This window comes from Zalophus californianus, chromosome 2 (assembly GCF_009762305.2).
Source record: "Zalophus californianus isolate mZalCal1 chromosome 2, mZalCal1.pri.v2, whole genome shotgun sequence".
NCBI lineage: Eukaryota > Metazoa > Chordata > Mammalia > Carnivora > Otariidae > Zalophus > Zalophus californianus.
This window is the reverse complement of record NC_045596.1, coordinates 100,876,711-100,896,254: the sequence shown is the minus strand read 5'-3', so window position 1 is coordinate 100,896,254 and position 19,544 is coordinate 100,876,711. Positions and strand designations below refer to the sequence as shown.

General features: G+C 38.3%; 1 protein-coding gene across 8 annotated transcripts in view; it reads left to right on the top strand.

The window, feature by feature from the left end:
- The window catches only part of TRPC3 (transient receptor potential cation channel subfamily C member 3), a 71,538-nt gene that overhangs the window by 19,454 nt on the left and 32,540 nt on the right, over positions 1 to 19,544 (top strand). For 6 of the 8 annotated variants that reach the window (XM_027597704.1, XM_027597702.1, XM_027597706.1 and 3 more), the window contains exons 3-5: positions 6,586 to 6,774; positions 15,332 to 15,496; positions 19,165 to 19,381. In XM_027597704.1, coding sequence (XP_027453505.1) covers positions 6,586 to 6,774; positions 15,332 to 15,496; positions 19,165 to 19,381 — 571 coding nt within the window. The remainder of the gene's footprint in view (positions 1 to 6,585; positions 6,775 to 15,331; positions 15,497 to 19,164; positions 19,382 to 19,544) is intronic. The other 2 variants (XM_035726017.1, XM_027597707.1) reach the window with 1 other exon arrangement.

Genomic DNA, 19,544 nt, shown 5'->3' with positions numbered 1-19,544 from the left:
CCTCTCCCTGAAATCTACAAATGTATATTCAGAGTGGTGAGCCATAGACATTGGGTCAACCCAGAAATACAAGGATAGCAAATTGTTTTGTTTTAATGGTGACCTTTTTTTTCTGAACGTCATTTCCAGTCAAGCAGTATTATTGCTTTTTAAGCATTATTTTTTTTACAAAATTTACACATTAGTGACAGAACATTTTTATCTTTTATTCAGTTGCTACATCCTCCTATGCATTTTGGATGGTTCTACCTTTAAATCTGGGGCAAAAGGAGATTTCATGGTTCTGGTGAAAGTCAAACTGTTTTTCAGTAGGTTCTTGTCTCCTATTGTCCACTTAAGAAGATTATTGTAGACATCAATTCCTTAAATTATTTTCTGGATGCTGAGTTAATCCTATTTTTAGTGTTGTGGTGTCAGATCACAGAGTGATTATTCGGACTTTCAGATCTTATTACAGTTTTTCATACTTAATTGAGATTTGCGCAAATGCAACTAGCAATATAATTCAGGTTAAGGGGTTGCAAGAAAATGGTATGAAACAAAGAAAAGAGCTATTAAGCCATGAAAAGACATGGAGGAACCTTACATGCATATTACTAAGTGAAAGAAGCCAATCTGAAAAGGCTACATACTATATGATTCCAAATATCTGACATTCTGGGAAACGCAAATCTATGGAGACAGTAACAAGATCAGTGTTGCTAGGAGTGAGTAGAAAGGAATAAATCAGTGGAGCACGGAGGATTTTTAGGGCAGTGAAAATATTCTGTATGATACTATGATGATGGATACATGTCATACATTTATCCAAACCCATAGAATTTACAACACCAAGAGGAAACCCTAATGTGAACTATGGACTTTGAATGATTATGATATGTCAGTGAAGGTCCATCAGTTGTAAGAAATGTACCACTGTGGTGAGAAATGTTGATGATAGAAGCTGTGCACGTTTTGTGGCAGGGCATATATGGGAATTCATGTACCTTCCTCTTAATTTTACTGTGAACCTAAACCTGCTCCTAGAAAAATGGTCTTTTTAAAAAATAGTTAAAAAAAGGCAGGAAAGTTTTGCATGTTTTTTGTTTCCCTTTCCCTAGATATTCATCAACCCTCATCTTGTCCTGGTAGAGATCTGGCCTTAGTATAATTTTGTTATTCCATTAAATTTTTTTCTGATATAAAAGCTACACATATTTGTTGTAAAAATGTGGAAAAATACAAAGAAAAAATAAATATCACCTTATATTTACTCTCTTTGAAGAGATTCATTATGTGATATATGAAAAGATGTATTTCCTTGGACTCAAAAGGAATTATTTATTTATTTATTTATTTATTTTTAGACAGAACTCAGAGCAAATTGAAAACTTCAAATTCTGTTTAGAGAGGATAGAAAAGCATTGAGGTAAAATAGTTCTGAATATCATTATTTTGACATAGTAATAAAAAATATAATTCTAAATGTATTTGCCACTATTTCAAATGCCATTCAAGCCTTGTTTTTTCCATTTTGCTTGATAATATATTGAAAATCTGTAAAAGAGATTCTACAAAAGGGAATATTTTTTCATATTATGCTTTAATAATTTATAAAAGATGGTGATGTTTGCAATCCTGCCCAGAGAAGTCATCTCAGTGAAGCGATAGTTTAAAAATTTGTTATTCATAGTTTTCCCCTGAAGCTGGCTAAATCTGTATTGGTAATACTTGGAACCTCTTTTACCCTGGCTTGAAGAGTCACCTCTGATAACCTTTCAAATGGTGGAAAATATTACAAGAGGTAAAAAGAGAAGAAAACACAACTGAATTTAAGAGGGAGTCTAGGAAGCTACCAAATATCTAAGGATATGCAAAAATCATCTAAATTTCACAGTTCCTTTTTCTAAACTATACGGAAAGCACTTGTGTAGCATAACCCTCTCTGAGCCAGAATACAGATGGTTCTTCAGGATTTACAGTCTCCAAGGACAAGTCTCTCTCTCCCCTGTTTCTTTTCTTTCCTGTTCTTGCTCTTATTATTCCTTTCCATATCTGCCTTCCTTTCATCTCTTTGCCCTCTTGTCTTATGCTCCTGTCCAGCTGTCAGGGCTTTAGACAGACAGAGAAAACAGTGCGTTCAGGACACAGACCCAGAGACTCTGAGCTCGGAAAGGGCAGTGGGAGTGAAGCTCATTTCTGAGGCAACCAGGTAACCTAATTTGCCCTATTCCATGTGTTCACTATATTCTTTCCGTAGAGACCATGCTCTCAAAATACTAGCCTTGAAATGAGAAACTAATGTGTTCCCTAGTGAAAAAGAGGTGATTTCCCCCCCTTTTAGACATCTGTACCTATTTTATATTATCCATGGCCTGTAAGATTATCATCTCACCCCTCAAATTGCCATCGCTTAGGTGCATCCGAGAAGGTTCTCAGGCAGTGCGCAGTTTTCAGAGTTCCTTAAAGAATACAGGAGGCATGGTGCCAAAAACATATGAAGGTCTTTACCCCAAAAGGTTGAACATTCTAGGATATAGATTTAGATAAATTAATGGAGGACAGCTTGGTGACAGGTTATTAAAGAAATAGTTTGGATGTGCAAATGATGTCTGAAGCTATTCTGAGAAACAGAATATTGGACAGGATGGACTCTAGGTCTAATCTTCCGAATGTCATTGGTAAGAAAGCTAGTCATTTATTAAACTGTGAGAATGCAAAGTGAAGTTTCTTAATTCTGAGTCAATGATGCACTTTTTTTAAAAAAAAAAAAGAAGGTTATTTTCCTCCTCTATGCCTCAGTTTTCCTCTCTTTAAATTAGAAAAGCAATTTTAACTTACATCACAGTAGGGCTGTGAGGAAGAGGTAAAGAAATATAATCCAAAAGCAAGATGGTATTTTATAAAGCAGGAAGATAGTCTAGGAGTCCTCTAGCTGTACAGACCTCTCATTTTACAAATGAGAAAACAAAGCCTATTAGCCAAGGACCCATCTGCTAAGCCTAGATTTAGGTGTCTTGGGTCCCAGGACTAGATATTCTATCTAACGCTCTGTACCTGATAACATTGTGGTATTTCTGTAGTACTTGTTGTGTATGAAGCATGCCATAAGCATATAATCCTCATAGCAGTAACATTAAGTAGGCTAATTCTCATCAGAAAGGCTAAGTAAATTCCACTGGATCATACAGCTAGTAGGTGGTAGAAGCAGTGTTTGAACCCAGGAAGTCTGGCTTCAGATTTAAGCTTTTTTTTTTAATTTTATTTTATTATGTTATGTTAATCACCTCACCATACATTACATCATTAGTTTTTGATGTAGTGTTCCATGATTCATTGTTTGCGTATAACACCCAGTGTTCCACGCAGTACGTGCCCTCTTTAATACCCATCACCAGGCTAACCCATCCCCCCACCCCCCTCCCCTCTGGAACCCTCAGGTTGTTACGCAGAGTCCATAGTCTCTCATGGTTCGTCTCCCCCTCCGATTTCCCCCCCTTCATTTTTCCCTTCCTACTATCTTCTTTTCTTTTTTTTAACATATAATGTATTATTTGTTTCAGAGGTACAGATCCCGTGATTCAACAGTCTTGCACAATTCACAGCGCTCACCATAGCACATACCCTCCCCAATGTCTATCACGCAGCCACCCCATCCCTCCCACCCCCCACCACTCCAGCAACCCTCAGTTTGTTTCCTGAGATTAAGAATTCCTCATATCAGTGAGGTCATATGATACATGTCTTTCTCTGATTGACTTATTTCACTCAGCGTAACACCCTCCAGTTCCATCCACCTTGTTGCAAATGGCAAGATTTAAGCTTTTAACCACTATACTATCCTGCTCCTTTTGTTATTAGGGAAAGGATCTGACTGAACCAAGCCTCCTTAGAGCTGAATTCCAATTTTTCTCTTAAAGATAAAAAGGGATTAGAATGATGATTAAACCACAAACATTAAAATAAGTGTGCTAAAACCTTTAGACAGGTTGTGACGAGGACCAGGTGTCCTTGTTCTTCCCTTGGCTTGAGCAGGTCTTTAGGCTTTTGAGTTCCTTCATTGAAAAAGAAGGTTACAGGTCCTTCTGGTAACTTTGTGGAGAGCCATGGTATTAGAAGAGTGGCACGATGAAGGTGATTAAGTAAAACTAAATTAAGAGAAAATTACTAGAAAATGCAGACCAGACAAATGGTCCAAGTGGTTGAGTAACATTAGGCAGGACCTCATGGTAGAACTAATCTAGTCACCTCATGGTGCAATGCAGACTTCGGGTAGTTCCTTTTGCAACTGAGAAAGGGCTGTCTTTAGCTGGGGCCCTCCATTTTTCCCTGGGAGCTCCATATCTGTTGATAAAGTGACATCCCATGCCCACAATAAAAGAAATTGCCATTATCTCCATCACTGATTATTTTCTGCATTTAGGCAACAGAATTCTTCCAGCAGGAAATGCTTACAGTGTTATAAAGACAAAGTGTTGTTTTTGCAACTTGTATAACTACCAGTTTTTGTTTCTTGATTGATGTTTCTGTGGATGTGAACAAACCACACAGCTTTCTTTAAGACAAGACAATTTACTGATTATGATTTTTTTGAAACAATGAGTTATACTTAGGTGTTACTGCAGAGGTGGCTACTGTTTTCTTCAAACATTGAAATAGTCTCTCTCTTTTCTGATCAATGGAGAAATGGTCATCCTGTGTTGCACCAAATCTTATAGAACAGTCTGAACTGAGGAGTAACATGAGGAAATTTCATCTAAAAAAATTGTATTAAAAGGAGAGCTTTATATGGAAACAGACATGAATTTAATACTTCTGGATGCTATAATAAAATATTTCATTAGTCTTTCAGGAATGGAAGGCAGATGGATATTTAACTGACACTCTGCCTAGAAACCAGAGACTGAACATTTTATTAATTTTATCAGTTGCATGGTACCAACTTGAATGGAAACCAACGATTGAAGTTTTTATTCATTTTATCTATTCTTTTATGAGGGGAAAAGGATTAACTGTAACTGTTCCTTATCTGAATTTCTGATATCTGAAATGGAAACTTTTCTAGTCTGTGTAGCCTTTAAACAGTCTTCCTTTATTTTAGTTGGTGACGTGATTTTTTTGCCCATCAAATCAATTATTTATTTAAAGGAAAGAATTCAAATCCTTCATGTCTTTTTTTTTTTAAGTAGGATTTTTGGAAGCCTGGAAATTCTGCTGTGCTAGGTATTACTTGGTTATTAGACACGTATAGTATCTCAGGCCATATTGAAATGGGGAACTCTGTTTTCCTCAAGTGTGCCAAATTAGACTATCATCCGGTTAACTTTTTATTTATTTATTTGTCAGAGAGAGAATGAGAGCACAAGCAGGGAGAATGGCAGGCAGAGAGAAAGAGAGAAGCAGACTTCCCACTGAGGAGGGAGTCTGATGGGGCCTTGATCTGAGGACCCTGGGATCATGACCTGACCGAAGGCAGACGCTTAACTGACTGAGCCACCGAGGAATCCCCCGGTTAACCTTTTTAATGGGCTAAAATTTTAGTGAAAGCCATAGAAGTAGAACTGGGGTTTCTGAAAGTAAGATACTTTCCCAACAGATGGTCATTGATACCTTAACTGGAACCAAAGGGCTAGAAATAGAACTCCATTCAGAAGGTAACAGAGAATGTTGCCAAGTGACTTCCTTATCCCAGTCCATGGCACTATATAAATATGCTAATGAAATTAAAGATTCACAGATTATTTTTAGCAAGGTGTTAGTTCCACTGGCCTGGAAATTTTCTCTCAGGTATTGATACTCTGCAGCCCCTGAGAATTCAATTACATATAATCAGACATTTCTCTCCTTCCAGTTCTGCAGGACATGATAACCTTCAGACAAACAAGAAAAAATACCTCCTCTCTCTGTTGGTACCTGTCCATCTCTTTACATTCACTAGAAACCAGTCATTCTCAAACATAAATGTGTATCACAAACACATTGAGAGTGTGTTTACATAGATTGTTGAGCCCTTTCTTCAGTTTCTAGATAGGAACAACTGAAATGGGGTCTGAGAATACATTTCTAATACATGTCCAGGTGCTGTTGATGCTGCTGGTTATAGGACTACACTTTGAGAAGTCATGTCTCCAACAAGGCAAGGGAGAGTAGAAACTGAACAAGTTATTTTCATGTATAGTCAATCTTCTATGTCAGATCGCCACTTTAGAAAAATTACCATTTAAACCAATTTTCACTACAGAAATGGTTTTGTTTTGGCTTTAAGGAAACTGTTGTTTATATAAGAGAGATGCAGCTCTTTTTGATCCTTTTGGTCTGTCAGCATTAGCATTTATCCAACATCCCTTAATACAAACCAGTAACAAATGTGCATACCATTTTCAGAGCTGTATCCTATGGGTGGGCGGATTGCAGAAGGTACCAGCTGAGATTGTGAGTGTGGGCAAATCCTGTCTGGGTCTAACTCAGCAAGACTTGCATCCATGTAGGAACAGCAGCTTCTACCCAGGAGAAGGGACCCCTTTTTGTAATTCACAAAAACCCTAAACACTTTCCATTGAATTAAAGCAAATTCCTTGAGTTAAACTTTAAACCTCTTGTTCTTAGAATGACTATCGGAAGCTCTCCATGCAATGCAAAGACTTTGTAGTGGGTGTGTTGGATCTTTGCCGAGACTCAGAAGAAGTAGAAGCTATTCTGAATGGAGATCTGGAATCCGCAGAGCCCCTAGAGCTACACAGGCATAAAGCTTCACTGAGTCGTGTCAAGCTTGCTATTAAATATGAAGTAAAAAAGGTGAGTGGCTCACTTTTATCCAGTGCCATATTGGAATAAATATATAATATCAACTATGCCATAATCCCAGGAAAGTTTTTTAAATAATAAAGATGTTATTGATAAAAGTTTTTTTTCCTTCATGAAAGAGACTAAGTGAAATATGGTAAAGTTGTGAGTCAAATATCTAGCTTCTGCAATCCTTTCCACTTTTTGTCTGCTGTGAGAGAGACCTTGGGTAAGTCATAGAATTTCTTTTGGGCGCCTGGGTGGCTCAGTTGATTAAGCAACTGCCTTCGGCTCAGGTCATGATCCTGAAGTCCTGGGATCCAGTCCCGGAGCCGACTCCTGGCTCAGCGGGGAGTCTGCTCCTCCCTCTGACCCTCTCCCCTCTCAGGCTCTCGCTCTCTCAAATAAATAAATAAAATCTTAAAAAAAAAAAAAGTCATAAAATTTCTTTAAACTTCAGTTTCCTCATGTAAAAGAAGAATAATATCTCTTATCCATCTCAGAGAATATGATTTCAGTGGATTAAGATATGCAAAAGAACTTTGTGAACTCCTTACAATGCAAGTAAAAATAAAATGTTACTTGTATACATTTTTGTAAATCACTGTTACAACTGTCCTTTTAATCCTTGTGACAAGCCTATGTTATTATCCATTTCACCTATAAAATAGGTAAAATAGATGATGACATTTCTACTCTAAAAAGGAAACTGAGGTTTGCCAAGCTTAATATGTCTAAGTCACAGAGCTGTGGATACCAGAAATAAAATTTATGATTACTTTTTTACTCTGTTTATTGCAGATAAACTGTTAAGTGTATGTATTTGCTGCTTGTATGGGGCTTTTAAAATAATTCTTGAAAATTGTAGTTATGATGTTTTACTATAATGAAAATCTCAATTAACTACAACCTAGCAGCATTTATGTGTTAGATAACTGATATTTTTTTGTATTCTAAGAGAAAATGATAAGTCACTAAGAAGTAAGCTGTTTTCAGGAACAGATCTAGTTTCATGAACTGGTTACTCTCTGTATAGCTGAATTTTCTCTCCGCCCTGCATGGTGCTTAAGAGGGCAGGGAGCCAGCTTGCAGGGGTTCAAGTCCTGAGTTAACCACGTGTTCCCTGTGTGGCCACGGGCAAGTCACCCAACCAGGCCAAGCCCCAGTCTGCTCAGTTAGTCAAGTAGGGACCACAAACTGCTTTTTCAGTTGTTCATAAGATTATAAGAGCTAATACATGTAAAGTAATTAGCACAGGTCTAGCACATGGTGATTGTTCAACATGTAGTAGCTGATAACATTTCTACCCAGAACGGAGACCTGTGCATATGCCTCTGCACCGTGGAACAGAGGCAAGTGTGGGCCCTAGCAGCAAGTGAGCATGAGGGAGACTTCCTCTCTTTCGTCTTCTCCCCTTGTATGCGTGCACGTGCACACCCCCCCCACACAAATTCTGCCACAATCTAGAGAGCTTTCACATATAGTATTCACAAGGTTTTAGCCAACTATTAATTACAGATCTCCCCTCAACTTAATAAGACAGGCAAATGTGAAGATTCTTAGTAAATACTGATGTAAAATAACTTTTCAAGGAATTATCGTTTAAAAATAAATTGGCTCAACTGCCTTCCTCTCAGAGCATTCTTTTTTTTTAAGTTTTTATTTTTTAATTCCAGTTAACATATAGTGTAATGTTAGTTTCAGGTGTACAATAAAATAATTCCACACTTCCATACAACCCCCGGTGCTCATCACAAGTGCACTCCTTAATCCCCATCACCTATTTCCCCCTTCCTCTCCTCTGGTAACCATCAGTTTGTTCTCTATAGTTAAGAGTCTGTTTCTTGGTTTGCCTCTCCCTCTCTCTTTTGTTCCCTTTGCTTGTTTGTTTTGTTTCTTCAATTCCACATAGGAGTGAAATCATATGGTATTTGGCTTTCTCTAGAGCATTCTCGCTAGTTGAGGTTTTGCTATATTAAAGGAGAAAAGATCATTTTGAATAAGATTAATATGAAACCATTTTTAGAAATCTGTCTGGACATTTATTCACAGATCTTACAATACACACCTCTTTTCTTTAGCTCCTGAGAGGAGTGAATTGATTTCAGTTGTCACCGGTTCTTTACCGTTACTTTGAAAGTGTCATGTTAGCAGAGGCAGCTCATTATAGATGTGCTTCTGTTGACCAAACTGTCTTGAGACTGTGAATATCTTCCTGGCATGTTAATTTTAAATAAATTGATGTATAGCTTACAACGTATGAGGTGTCATTAATAATAAATTTGTTTTCAGTCAACTAACTGCCAGGAAAAAACAATATATTTGAAACTGAAAGGAGATTTAGGGCTCTGCATGTATTTCTGGGTTTGTTTGTTTTATGCTCTAAAAGGAGTATTAGTTAAAGTATTTCATTTGGAAGCTTCATTCAATGTATATAAAAACTTTATCCTAGAATGCCCAAAAAAGCCCAGAGACTTCCTTCATTCTTCACTCAACATTCACATGTCTCCATCTAGCAAGGAGGAAAGATGCCCCATCCCTTCTGGTGCTTCCTTTTTCCTTCATCTAATTTCTAGTCCTGAAGTGAAACCACTTCTTGGCTTACAGTGATGCGTGAACCCTATCCCCTGTGGCACTGAGGTAGTCCACGGCTACATGTGAGGCATTGGGATTTCAAAATATGTTATGGAATTTTTTCCTCCTGATAACATAATAAACTTACATTTATTCAAATCAACTCATAATTCCACCAGGGAAACCAGTTTTGTGTAACGGTAAGCTGTTACCCACAAGAGACTCAGGAAGTCTCTTCTGCCATGTGCCTAAGATGTACCCCCAGCTCTGGTTATGAGACTCCTAGCTTCCTGTCTGGCCTCACAGTCCTCAGAGCTCAGGTCTTCCCTAGGAATCACACCGTGAGTTCTACTCAGGCCTTACAGAGCTCAGTGGCAATTAGTCAAGAAAATGAAAATATGGAAGACCTGAATAGGAGAGATCTGAACATGATTTTTTTTTTAAGAGAGCGAGAGAGAGAAAGAGAGTACACACCATTGTGCGCATGTGGGGGAGGGTCAGGGAGAGAAGGAGAAAGAACCCTAAGCAAGCTCCGCACCCAGCATGTGGGGCTTGATCTCATGACCCTGAGATCATGACCTGAGCCGAAATCAAGAGTCAGATGCTCAACTGACTGAGCCACCCAGGTGCCCTGATTTCTATGTGAATTTAGTGTTTATGTGAAAAAGAATTTTCTAATACAAAAGTAGTCAAAGAAATAACAAAGCAAAAAGGTAAGTAATCTGACAACATACAACTTAAAACTTCTGTACACAGAAAGATCATAAACAAAAAAGTAAAGGGCAATGTGAGAAAGGTATAATTTCTCAATTCTAACATACAAAAGATTGATATTCTTAATGTCCAAAGAGCTCAAACAAATTTTTAAGAAAAATTTCTAGAGCTCTGCAGAATAAGCAAAGGGCTTGAATGGGCAACTCACAGAAAATTCAAATGACTAACATATTTAAAATTGTCAAACCCTCTAGTGCTAAAATAAATGCATCCTAATATGCAAATAACATTTCCTGTCTCTCAGATTTTTAAGGAATAAAAAATATTCTCAATGCTGTTGGTGTAATGGGCAATCTTACGCTCCTACTGAGGAACAAACGATAATGTGTTCTCTATCAGGGCGTGGATGTTTTAGATTATTCATCCCAGAATCATTTCTGAGGAGTCTCAAAGGTAAATAATAAAACTGGAAAGATAGTAAATATTATTACTGTTTGCAGAGTTACCCATGTTTTTCTACAAGAGAATGAAATAGAGTGAAAGATGAAATTTGATTTTTTTGAAAGAGTACAAGAAGATTAAATTTTAGGCAAAAACATCAGTTATTTTCCAGTTAGAATAATCGATTATTTACTTCCCCCAAAAGCTCTGAGTTTTAATTCTGCCTATACCTCTGCCTTCTCTGCGACTTGAGGATGAACACCAATCCCTTCTCCCCCATAGAAATAATGAGAGCTTCATCTGCTTCTAGTAGTAAGTAAGCTCTGTCTATTCTAAGAAAGTCCTTGACAAAGATAAAAGATACTAGAAGTTGATAGATCATCGAATGTGGAAAACTGGGCTATTGAGAAAGAGGAGAGAATTTCCTGGGTTCTTCCTCTTTGTTCTCTTATTTCTTCTGTGGTGAGATTAGATTTAACTATAGAAATATCATCTAGAAAAGAGACATGCAGCAATATATTCACATAAAATTACCCATTGTGTATGAAGAAATTGTGCTTTCCCTAATTCCAAAAATTGAGCAATGCAATATGAGTGGTAAATATACTGCAGAGACCTTGGGCAGGGTGCATGTGCTGGCTGGTGAGGTCCTGAGTCCTACAACTGGGCAGCCTCTTGGCCAGGTTTGGGCCTGGCACCAAGAAAGAACAGAATATTTTGCACTCTGGGTTCGAAATCCAGCAAACTTACACAATGTAAGTTTTCAGTTTATGCTTCACAACTCAGAACTTTAAAAAGAAGTTGAATGAAGTAGCTTTTATTCATAGCAGTATTTTAAATGGTATGAGCTGTGCCTCCAACCATGTCATTAAAAACAAACACAGGGGCACCTGGGTGGCTTAGTCGTTAAGTGTCTGCCTTCGTCTCAGGTCACGATCCCAGAATCCTGGGATCGAGCCCCACATCGGGCTCCCTGCTCAGAGGGAAGCCTGCTTCTCCCTCTCCCACTCCCCCGCTTGTGTTCCCTCTCTTGCATGTATCTCTCTGTCAAATAAATAAAATCTTTAAAACAAAACAAAACAAAAAAAACAAACACAGAGTGTTCCTACCATGTTTTTGTACAACAGTAGTCCCATGAAGATAGTTCTTGTAAGACAGTGTAACGTGAATTTTTTTTAAGTTGAAAATTATCTCATTGTTTTCCATTAACCTGCCCTGATCAGCGGTTCTGTTTACAGTCTGTTAGTCGTTTGGCAGGAAAAAAAATGTTTGTTCTCAGTGCTACGGTAGTTTTTTTCCATTGAAAGATTGAGATTTTCTTGTGGGTCAGGGATTCTCTTTTTAAATCAGAAAACCTCAAATAAGGGCATTATTTCTGTAATGATTTCAATTTGCTGGTCCACTGAAGTTAGGATGCAGAATACAAATTTATCCAACTGGCTATCATTGGTGTGGCCGCATAGGAAGTAAACAATTTTAAGAGATAAAGGTCACCACTCTATTTTGAAGTCCTTGAAAAGAGCAAAACTCATCTCCCAGAGGGATTAACTTTTTTCTATTTATAACTATTTAATAGTTATTTTTTCTAAATAACTATTGTATTGATTTTATTCTTTTTTTTTAATGTTCCTTGTGTGCTTGCATTAGGATTTTAAATTATTGGAAGAAAATATCCATTTGTGTTTTCTTCCTGTGAATTGGAAGGGATGAACAGATACCATATGCTGGTGTCTTACTATTTCAATTAAGAAGAGAGTAGAATTAACAGTATGGGAAATATAGATGTGAAGCCGAATTTTAAAGTGTAACAAGTAAGATGCAAACACCACAATTTGGGCTAATATTTAACATATATTAAGTGTTTGCAAGTCACAGTGGGTCGTAGATTGTACATTATTGTACAAGTCACAATGGGTCGAAGATCGATCATTATATAATGCCATATGAAAAGCACTGATTTCCATCAAGTCTTTAAGGGCTGTGTAACCTATATACAATGCAATTAATGCCATAAAGCACATCTTCAAGTTTGAAGATGATCTGGAAGAGGAGGAGCAAGAAGAGGGAGCCATACTGCAACATTAATATTTCTGTCCTCAAGAGTTCAAAACCTAAGAAAGAAAGGCTGGACACTCATAAAAGCAAAATTTGTCCATCAATTCTATATGGACCCATGTCCACCTGTCTCTGAACTTTATGGGGATTTTCTGTCTTGCAGAAAACCTTGGCCTATAAAAAGGTGCATGTTGACTTCCCAAGTGGTAATCTGATTTGATGACATTATCTATTCCACCTGTAGATTTCTATGCACCTTTCCCCATCCTCAGCTGAGCCTAGTTGGAGTCACAGGACGGCTTTTTATTTGCGTCTGTCCAACCTCTCACAAATGCAGACCCTCCAAACAGCAGGACATTCAGACCAACATTCAAACTAATACTATTTTAAATGTTGATTATTTATCTTGGCAAGCATAAGGAGACTGTCTCCATTTTGTTTTAAGAATTATTTATTTATTTGAGGGTGAGAATGTGAGCGAGTGAGCAAGCCTGGAGGTGGGGAAGGGGCAGAGGGAGAGAGATAATCTCAAGCAGACTCACCGCTGAGTGTGGAGCCCAATGTGGGGCTGGATCCCATGATGACCCCAATATCACGACCTGAGACTAAATCAAGAGTTGGACATTTAACCCGCTGAGCCACCCAGGTGCCCCTCCATTTTTTCTTTCACGTTTACTGAGAGCTTACGGTGTGCCGTAGAACAGGACCCGCTTATCACTTAATGCATACTGATGCTTCCATTTTCACTTTATTCTACCAAATACCTAACACAGTGCCTGGCTCATAGGAAGAGCTTACATTTTGAAGAGTGAATGAATAAATGAATGAATGACATTTAGGAACTCAGAGGGAAATGAGGATTTTTAACACAGAAGGAGGGATAAAGCAGGAAGGAGATGATCCAGTAAGGTATAGAGGCAAAAGTGGAAGTTTGGCAAAGTTCTCAACAAGAACCCTAGAAAGTTGTCACCAAGACCCCAGGGCTTTCAGCCTTGATCGTATTTTATCGTGAGTTCAAATAATGACTGTATTGATCGAAAATTGGAGGAGTGACTGGATCTTGAATCTGGAAAGGAGATCTAATATAGACCTAGCTGCTAGCAGTGACCAGTGAGTGAGCTCTAGGACCTGGGATTTTTAGAATTGAATTGAAAGACACTTATAAAATATGCTTTTTCACACTAAACTCGTTAAGTGAGAAAAGATAGCATCTTTTTTGTAGTACTTTAAATCTCCCAAATCCTCCCAGTCTGTATTATTGAAATAAATTCAGTTAAGTATTTCAGATCTAATATTTGTAAACTCATCCTTACCACATCTACCAGGACAAGAACCCTTGTGCCCAGGGGGCACAGCCATCACCAGAGTGGCTATCAACGGACTTCCCAGAGGGCAGGTGCACACAGGGGCAGAGGTGGGGACTTGGGGGAAGTTGTGTCTCTACTGCCTACCCTGGGGGGTGAGGTTTTATTTTTTAATTTTATTATTTTTTAATTAGAAGAGCTAATGGGAAACTACACACCAGTGAATAAAAACCTGTTCATTTCCTTGTAGGCGTGTTATTGATAAATAGCCAGATAACTTGAGGAATTGCCTAGAGTTGCTAACAATCATTAGGATCATTAACTAGAATTTGATTAAAGGTGAACCCTTCACTGGTGGAGACTGCGGCTGTTTTCTCTGCCTCTAAGAGTTTGCAAAAAACATTTCACGAATACTTCCTAACAGGTTCATTGTTATTTTTTTATTTTGTTTTTTAGAAGATAGTGATACCTTGATTTTTGTGTTGCTAAATACACTTTTAAAAAAATATGTTGGTACTCATAGTTGATTTGTGAATGACCCTGAATAATTTCTAAGCTTGGAAAGCTTCAAAGACAGGCATATCCAGTCACAAATGGGCACCTGTTGATGTAGGGGCCTTTTCACATGAGCCTGACTACAGATACATTCTGCTACCTGAATAAGGACAGGCCTTTAATGAAATCCCAGTCCCTCAGAATAGATGCCGGCAGATGACTTAGTGAAACCAGATGGCAAAATAAAATGGCAGGGCTGAAATAAGTATAATTTGCTCAGTTTTTCCTGGTTAGAACTGTAGTTACAAAAGAACTGTTGGAGATACATGTTTGTGGGTTTTGACCTGTGAGAGAAGCAGCAACAAAAAGAGTACAGATTACTGAAATAGGAAGGCAGGGACATTTGATGCCAGTTCCTGGAGGTATTGCAAGTGTGGACCCAGCATAATTCTTGCCGGTTTCATTGGCTTTTTGCAGATTGTTGCAGATTTGCAGTGGTAGTACATACGTATACATAGGGCATATCGTGTATATATTTTTCATACATGTAGCATTTTAGGAATTGCTTATGAAACTTGATACATTTTTCTTTTAGTTGTACTCTACAATAAACCAAATGACTATTCTTTTCCATTTTGAACCAAAAGCAAGTAAGTGGGCGGACAGCAGGATGGGACACATTTTCACAAAGGAAAGGATATATCACCCAGATTCTGGAGAGGAATCTGAGAATTATGGAGAATTTCAGTCAGAAAGAACTGTAATTAAGGACAACATCAATTTTACCCTCTTGTTGCCAACTTTAATTCTACTAGTTCTGAAGCAATTTTGGGAAATGGAGGGAAGGTAAAGGAAAATATTACCAGAAACTTCTAGTGCCTATATTCCAGAAAAGTACATGTTAATATCCTTAGGATACACATGCATTCAGTAGCTGAAGTGTCCCTAATGGCACAGTAGTAACCTACGTTTCTTTCTGCCGACAGTTTGTGGCTCACCCCAACTGTCAGCAGCAGCTCTTGACAATCTGGTATGAGAACCTCTCAGGCCTGCGGGAACAGACCATAGCTATCAAGTGTCTGGTTGTGCTGGTTGTGGCCTTGGGCCTTCCGTTTCTCGCCATCGGCTACTGGATCGCACCGTGCAGCAGGGTACGTGTTTTTCTTCATCCATTTCCTCTGGGGTTGGTGTACCTTGTGCTTTGGGGATGAAAAAACAAAAGCTCCCTCCTTAAGGCTCTTATCAGTTTTATCCTGAATGGTAATTGACTCCGGAACACAAATGCTGCTTTTTTAATGACTGGATCAATTCAAATAAGGGATGAAAAAGGATCTGGTACTAGTAGGGTAGTTATTAGGCTTTTAAGATAAAATCCCCATGGTAGTCAAGAGGAAGAGCTGCCTGAGTGAGGTAGCACTTTTTTTTAAATTTTATTTTATTATGTTAATCACCATACATTACATCATTAGTTTTTGATGTAGTGTTCCATGATTCATTGTTTGTGTATAACACCCAGTGCTCCATTCACTACGTGCCCTCTTTAATACCCATCACCAGGCTAACCCACCCACTCACCCCCTCCTTTCTAGAACCCTCAGTTTGTTTCTCAGAGTCCATAGTCACTCATGGTTCATCTCCCCCTCCGATTCCCCCTCCTTCATTTTTCCCTTCCTACTATCTTCTTCTTTTTTTTAACATATAATGTATTGTTTGTTTCAGTCTTATACAATTCACAACACTCACCATAGCACATACCCTCCCCAATGTCTATCACGCAGCCACCCCATCCCTTCCACCCCCCACCACTCCAGCAACCCTCAGTTTGTTTCCTGAGATTAAGAATTCCTCATATCAGTGAGATCATATGATACATGTCTTTCTCTGACTGACTTATTTCGCTTAGCTTAATAGCCTCTAGTTCCATCCACGTCGTTGCAAATGGCAAGATTTCATGTTTTTTGATGGCTGCATAATATTCCATTGTGTGTGTGTGTGTGTGTGTGTGTGTGTGTGTGTGTGTGTGTGTGTGTGTGTATACCACATCTTCTTTATCCATTCATCTGCCGATGGACATCTTGGCTCTTTCCATAGTTCGGCTATTGTGGACATTGCTGCTATAAACATTGGGGTGCACATACCCCTTTGGATCACTGTATTTGTATCTTTGGGGTAAATATGAGGTAGCAGTTTTGCTGATTCTACTGACAGCTTAATAAACAGAGAGCCAACTGAGTTGGCCTGTGTGAGGAGAACAACCCTACAGCAGTGGTACCAAGAAACAGTGAACCTGAGACCTGGAAGGGCAACTCGTTGGAACCTGTCAAGAGATCTGAGGTTGAGTGTATTAAGTACGGTCACGAATAGTGGTTTGTCGTTCGACAGTTAATTTGAAGAATTCAAGAGAGTGCATGCCAGGTTTCCCCAGCCCTTTATTTCTTCAGAAGATTCTAAAAAAGGTAGAATTTGGGTTTGGGGGGCTTCGGATTTTTTAGATTATTTATCTCTTTAATTTTGCTTGACTCGTTCACTACCTCCATCCCTCTCGCAACTTTACCAGTATAGACTCAATTTAATTGTGCCTCAGAGATCCTCTGAACAAGATATAGGAAGGAATACTAGTCACACTAACAGAATGTGTATTAGGTTAATAAAGGGCACCACCAGGGAGAAGAAGCCATTGTGAGATCCTTTAATTCTGTTTTTATATTCCACAATCTGGTTTTGTTTAAATCAGAGGCAGTTTCAGGAAAAATGAGTCAAGGCCACTTACAAACGATTCTGGAAATCTGTCAGCTCTCTGGCTCAATTGTCTTTCTGGAAGAGTGAGGCCCGCTCTCATATACATGTGAGGCTATTCATCCGTCTCACTTCATTGTTGAGCTTCCCGTGCAACTGAAGGCAGAAAGTTTGTCACTGTGTTGATGACTCAACTAAGTTCCTTTATTATGTATCGTGGGAAAGTACCTTACGATTCCTCCAATATATGAACCCTGAAGACTAAAATCTATAAATGTTGAGAGAGTATGCATTAAAGCGAAAATCACTTCCCATGCAAATAATTTCCCTTTCTGAGGGAAATGACTTGGAAAGGTCAGATTTCTAAGTGTTCGTCTTTGGGGACAGCTTAATCAGTTAAAACATTGAAGTCCACTCCTTTTTACTCTTCACTTATAAAAGTGCAGCTCTTATAAATGATGTGATGAACTCTCTGTCTGGCGGAGAGGGTTAAAGGAGGGAATTGAGTCATTTTTTTAAGATTTTATTTATTTATTTATTTGACAGAGAGAGACACAGAAAGAGAGGGAACACAAGCAGGGGGAGTGGCAGAGGAAGAAGCAGTCTTCCCGCTGAGCAGGGAGCCCAATGCTGGGCTTGATCCCAGGACCTTGGGATCATGACCTGAGTTGAAGGCAGACGCTTAACGACTGAGCTACCCAGGCACCCCTGAATCGAGTCATTTCTGGAGCCCACATTTATATACCACCTAGCCTGTGGCAAAAAGTACATAGCAAGAGCTCCCCACATATATCCCATTTTTAAGACAGGCATGCTGCTTTATTTTCATGTTATTTAAAGTTAAAAGATCAGCCTTGATGAGAAACAGACTTGGCAGCCCCCAAGAAATCACTGTGTGCTACAGATGAGCTCCCCCAAATGTGTCTCTTTGCAGCTGCAGAACAGCACAGTGATGTGTAAATGTGTTGTTTATTTTTCTATGTCTCATATGGAAAATGTGACATTTGTGTGTCTGCATTCATGTTCAACTCCAGAAATGCTTAACATTCTTTGGTTATTTGTTGACATCAAATTAAGGTTCCGGACATACAAAAACATTTGTTTGAAGTTGCAGTCTCTCAAATGTGAATCTTGGTACTTTTAAGGTCACAGACTGAGTTTGAAAGTTGGTTCTGAGTATGTAGACTAGAGAACTTATTTGATAAATCTACCAAATGTACCTAATTCTTGGGCCACAGAAGCCCTTGGGACAGGCAGGATTGTTTTTCATTTCTACTAGAACATGGGGCTTTTAAGGACATTATATCACATGGGATTTTAAAGGAGTTACCTTAAAATAATTATGCACTGAACTTTAGAGATGCTTTGGTACTATTTATATGATTTTCCAAACTCAGGGCTGACTTAATTAAGTTAACCTACTTAGAGGTTTTACTTATTGTATATCTCCTTCTTCTTATTGAGGTAATAACACATAAAATATTTACTTGATTCTAATATCTTCTGCCTTTTTTTCATAGCATACAAAGTGCAGCTTGATTTCAGAATATTTAGAAGTGAGAATGAAAATTTATTTCTTCAGTAGTAAGGTTTTTAATCTTCAGAGTCCTTGTTAGGTACTACAAACCCATCATAACACTTAAGTTATAAATGAATGGGTCTCCAAACTCATAACATTTCAGTTATAAAGCAATAAGGAATACACACTACAGATTTGGAGTTTCTTTTCCTAGCCTCTCAAAACCTAGATGTTGATTGCATAGTATTTCATGTAAAAATAAGAATAACCAGCATATGCCTTGTGATTTTCAGAAAGGCATCTGTGTATGCAGTCGACCCTAAGACAAATTGGGTATTTAGAAACAATGAAGTTTGAAGACTTCTTAAATTATTCTTGGAGGAAGCATCCCCTAAAAGGAGTAGTTTTCTTAATGTATAGCTCTTCACAGACAGAAGCAGAATTTTGAAAATCTTCTGATTTCATTTATTTTTTTAATCCTGTATAGTCATTTTCAAAAGCAGAAGCCAAGTTTTCCAGAGTAAAAGTTTCTTCTTCTTTGTCTGTTTGTTTGTTGTCCTACAGCTGGGGAAAATTCTACGAAGCCCTTTTATGAAGTTTGTAGCACATGCTGCTTCTTTCATCATCTTCCTGGGCCTGCTTGTGTTCAACGCCTCAGACAGATTTGAAGGCATCACCACGCTGCCCAATATCACTGTTATTGACTATCCCAAGCAGATCTTCAGGGTGAAAACCACCCAGTTCACATGGACTGAGATGCTAATTATGGTCTGGGTTCTTGGTGAGCTTACTATTTTATATATTCTAATTTCTACCAAAAAATAGTGTCTGTATAATGATTATCTTTTTTATCTAAAATGTTATCGTGCGTTATATGGTGACAACATCATCATTGTAAGATAAGCAGAAGAGCAAAATAATTGAATAATTTGGCAGCGTGATGA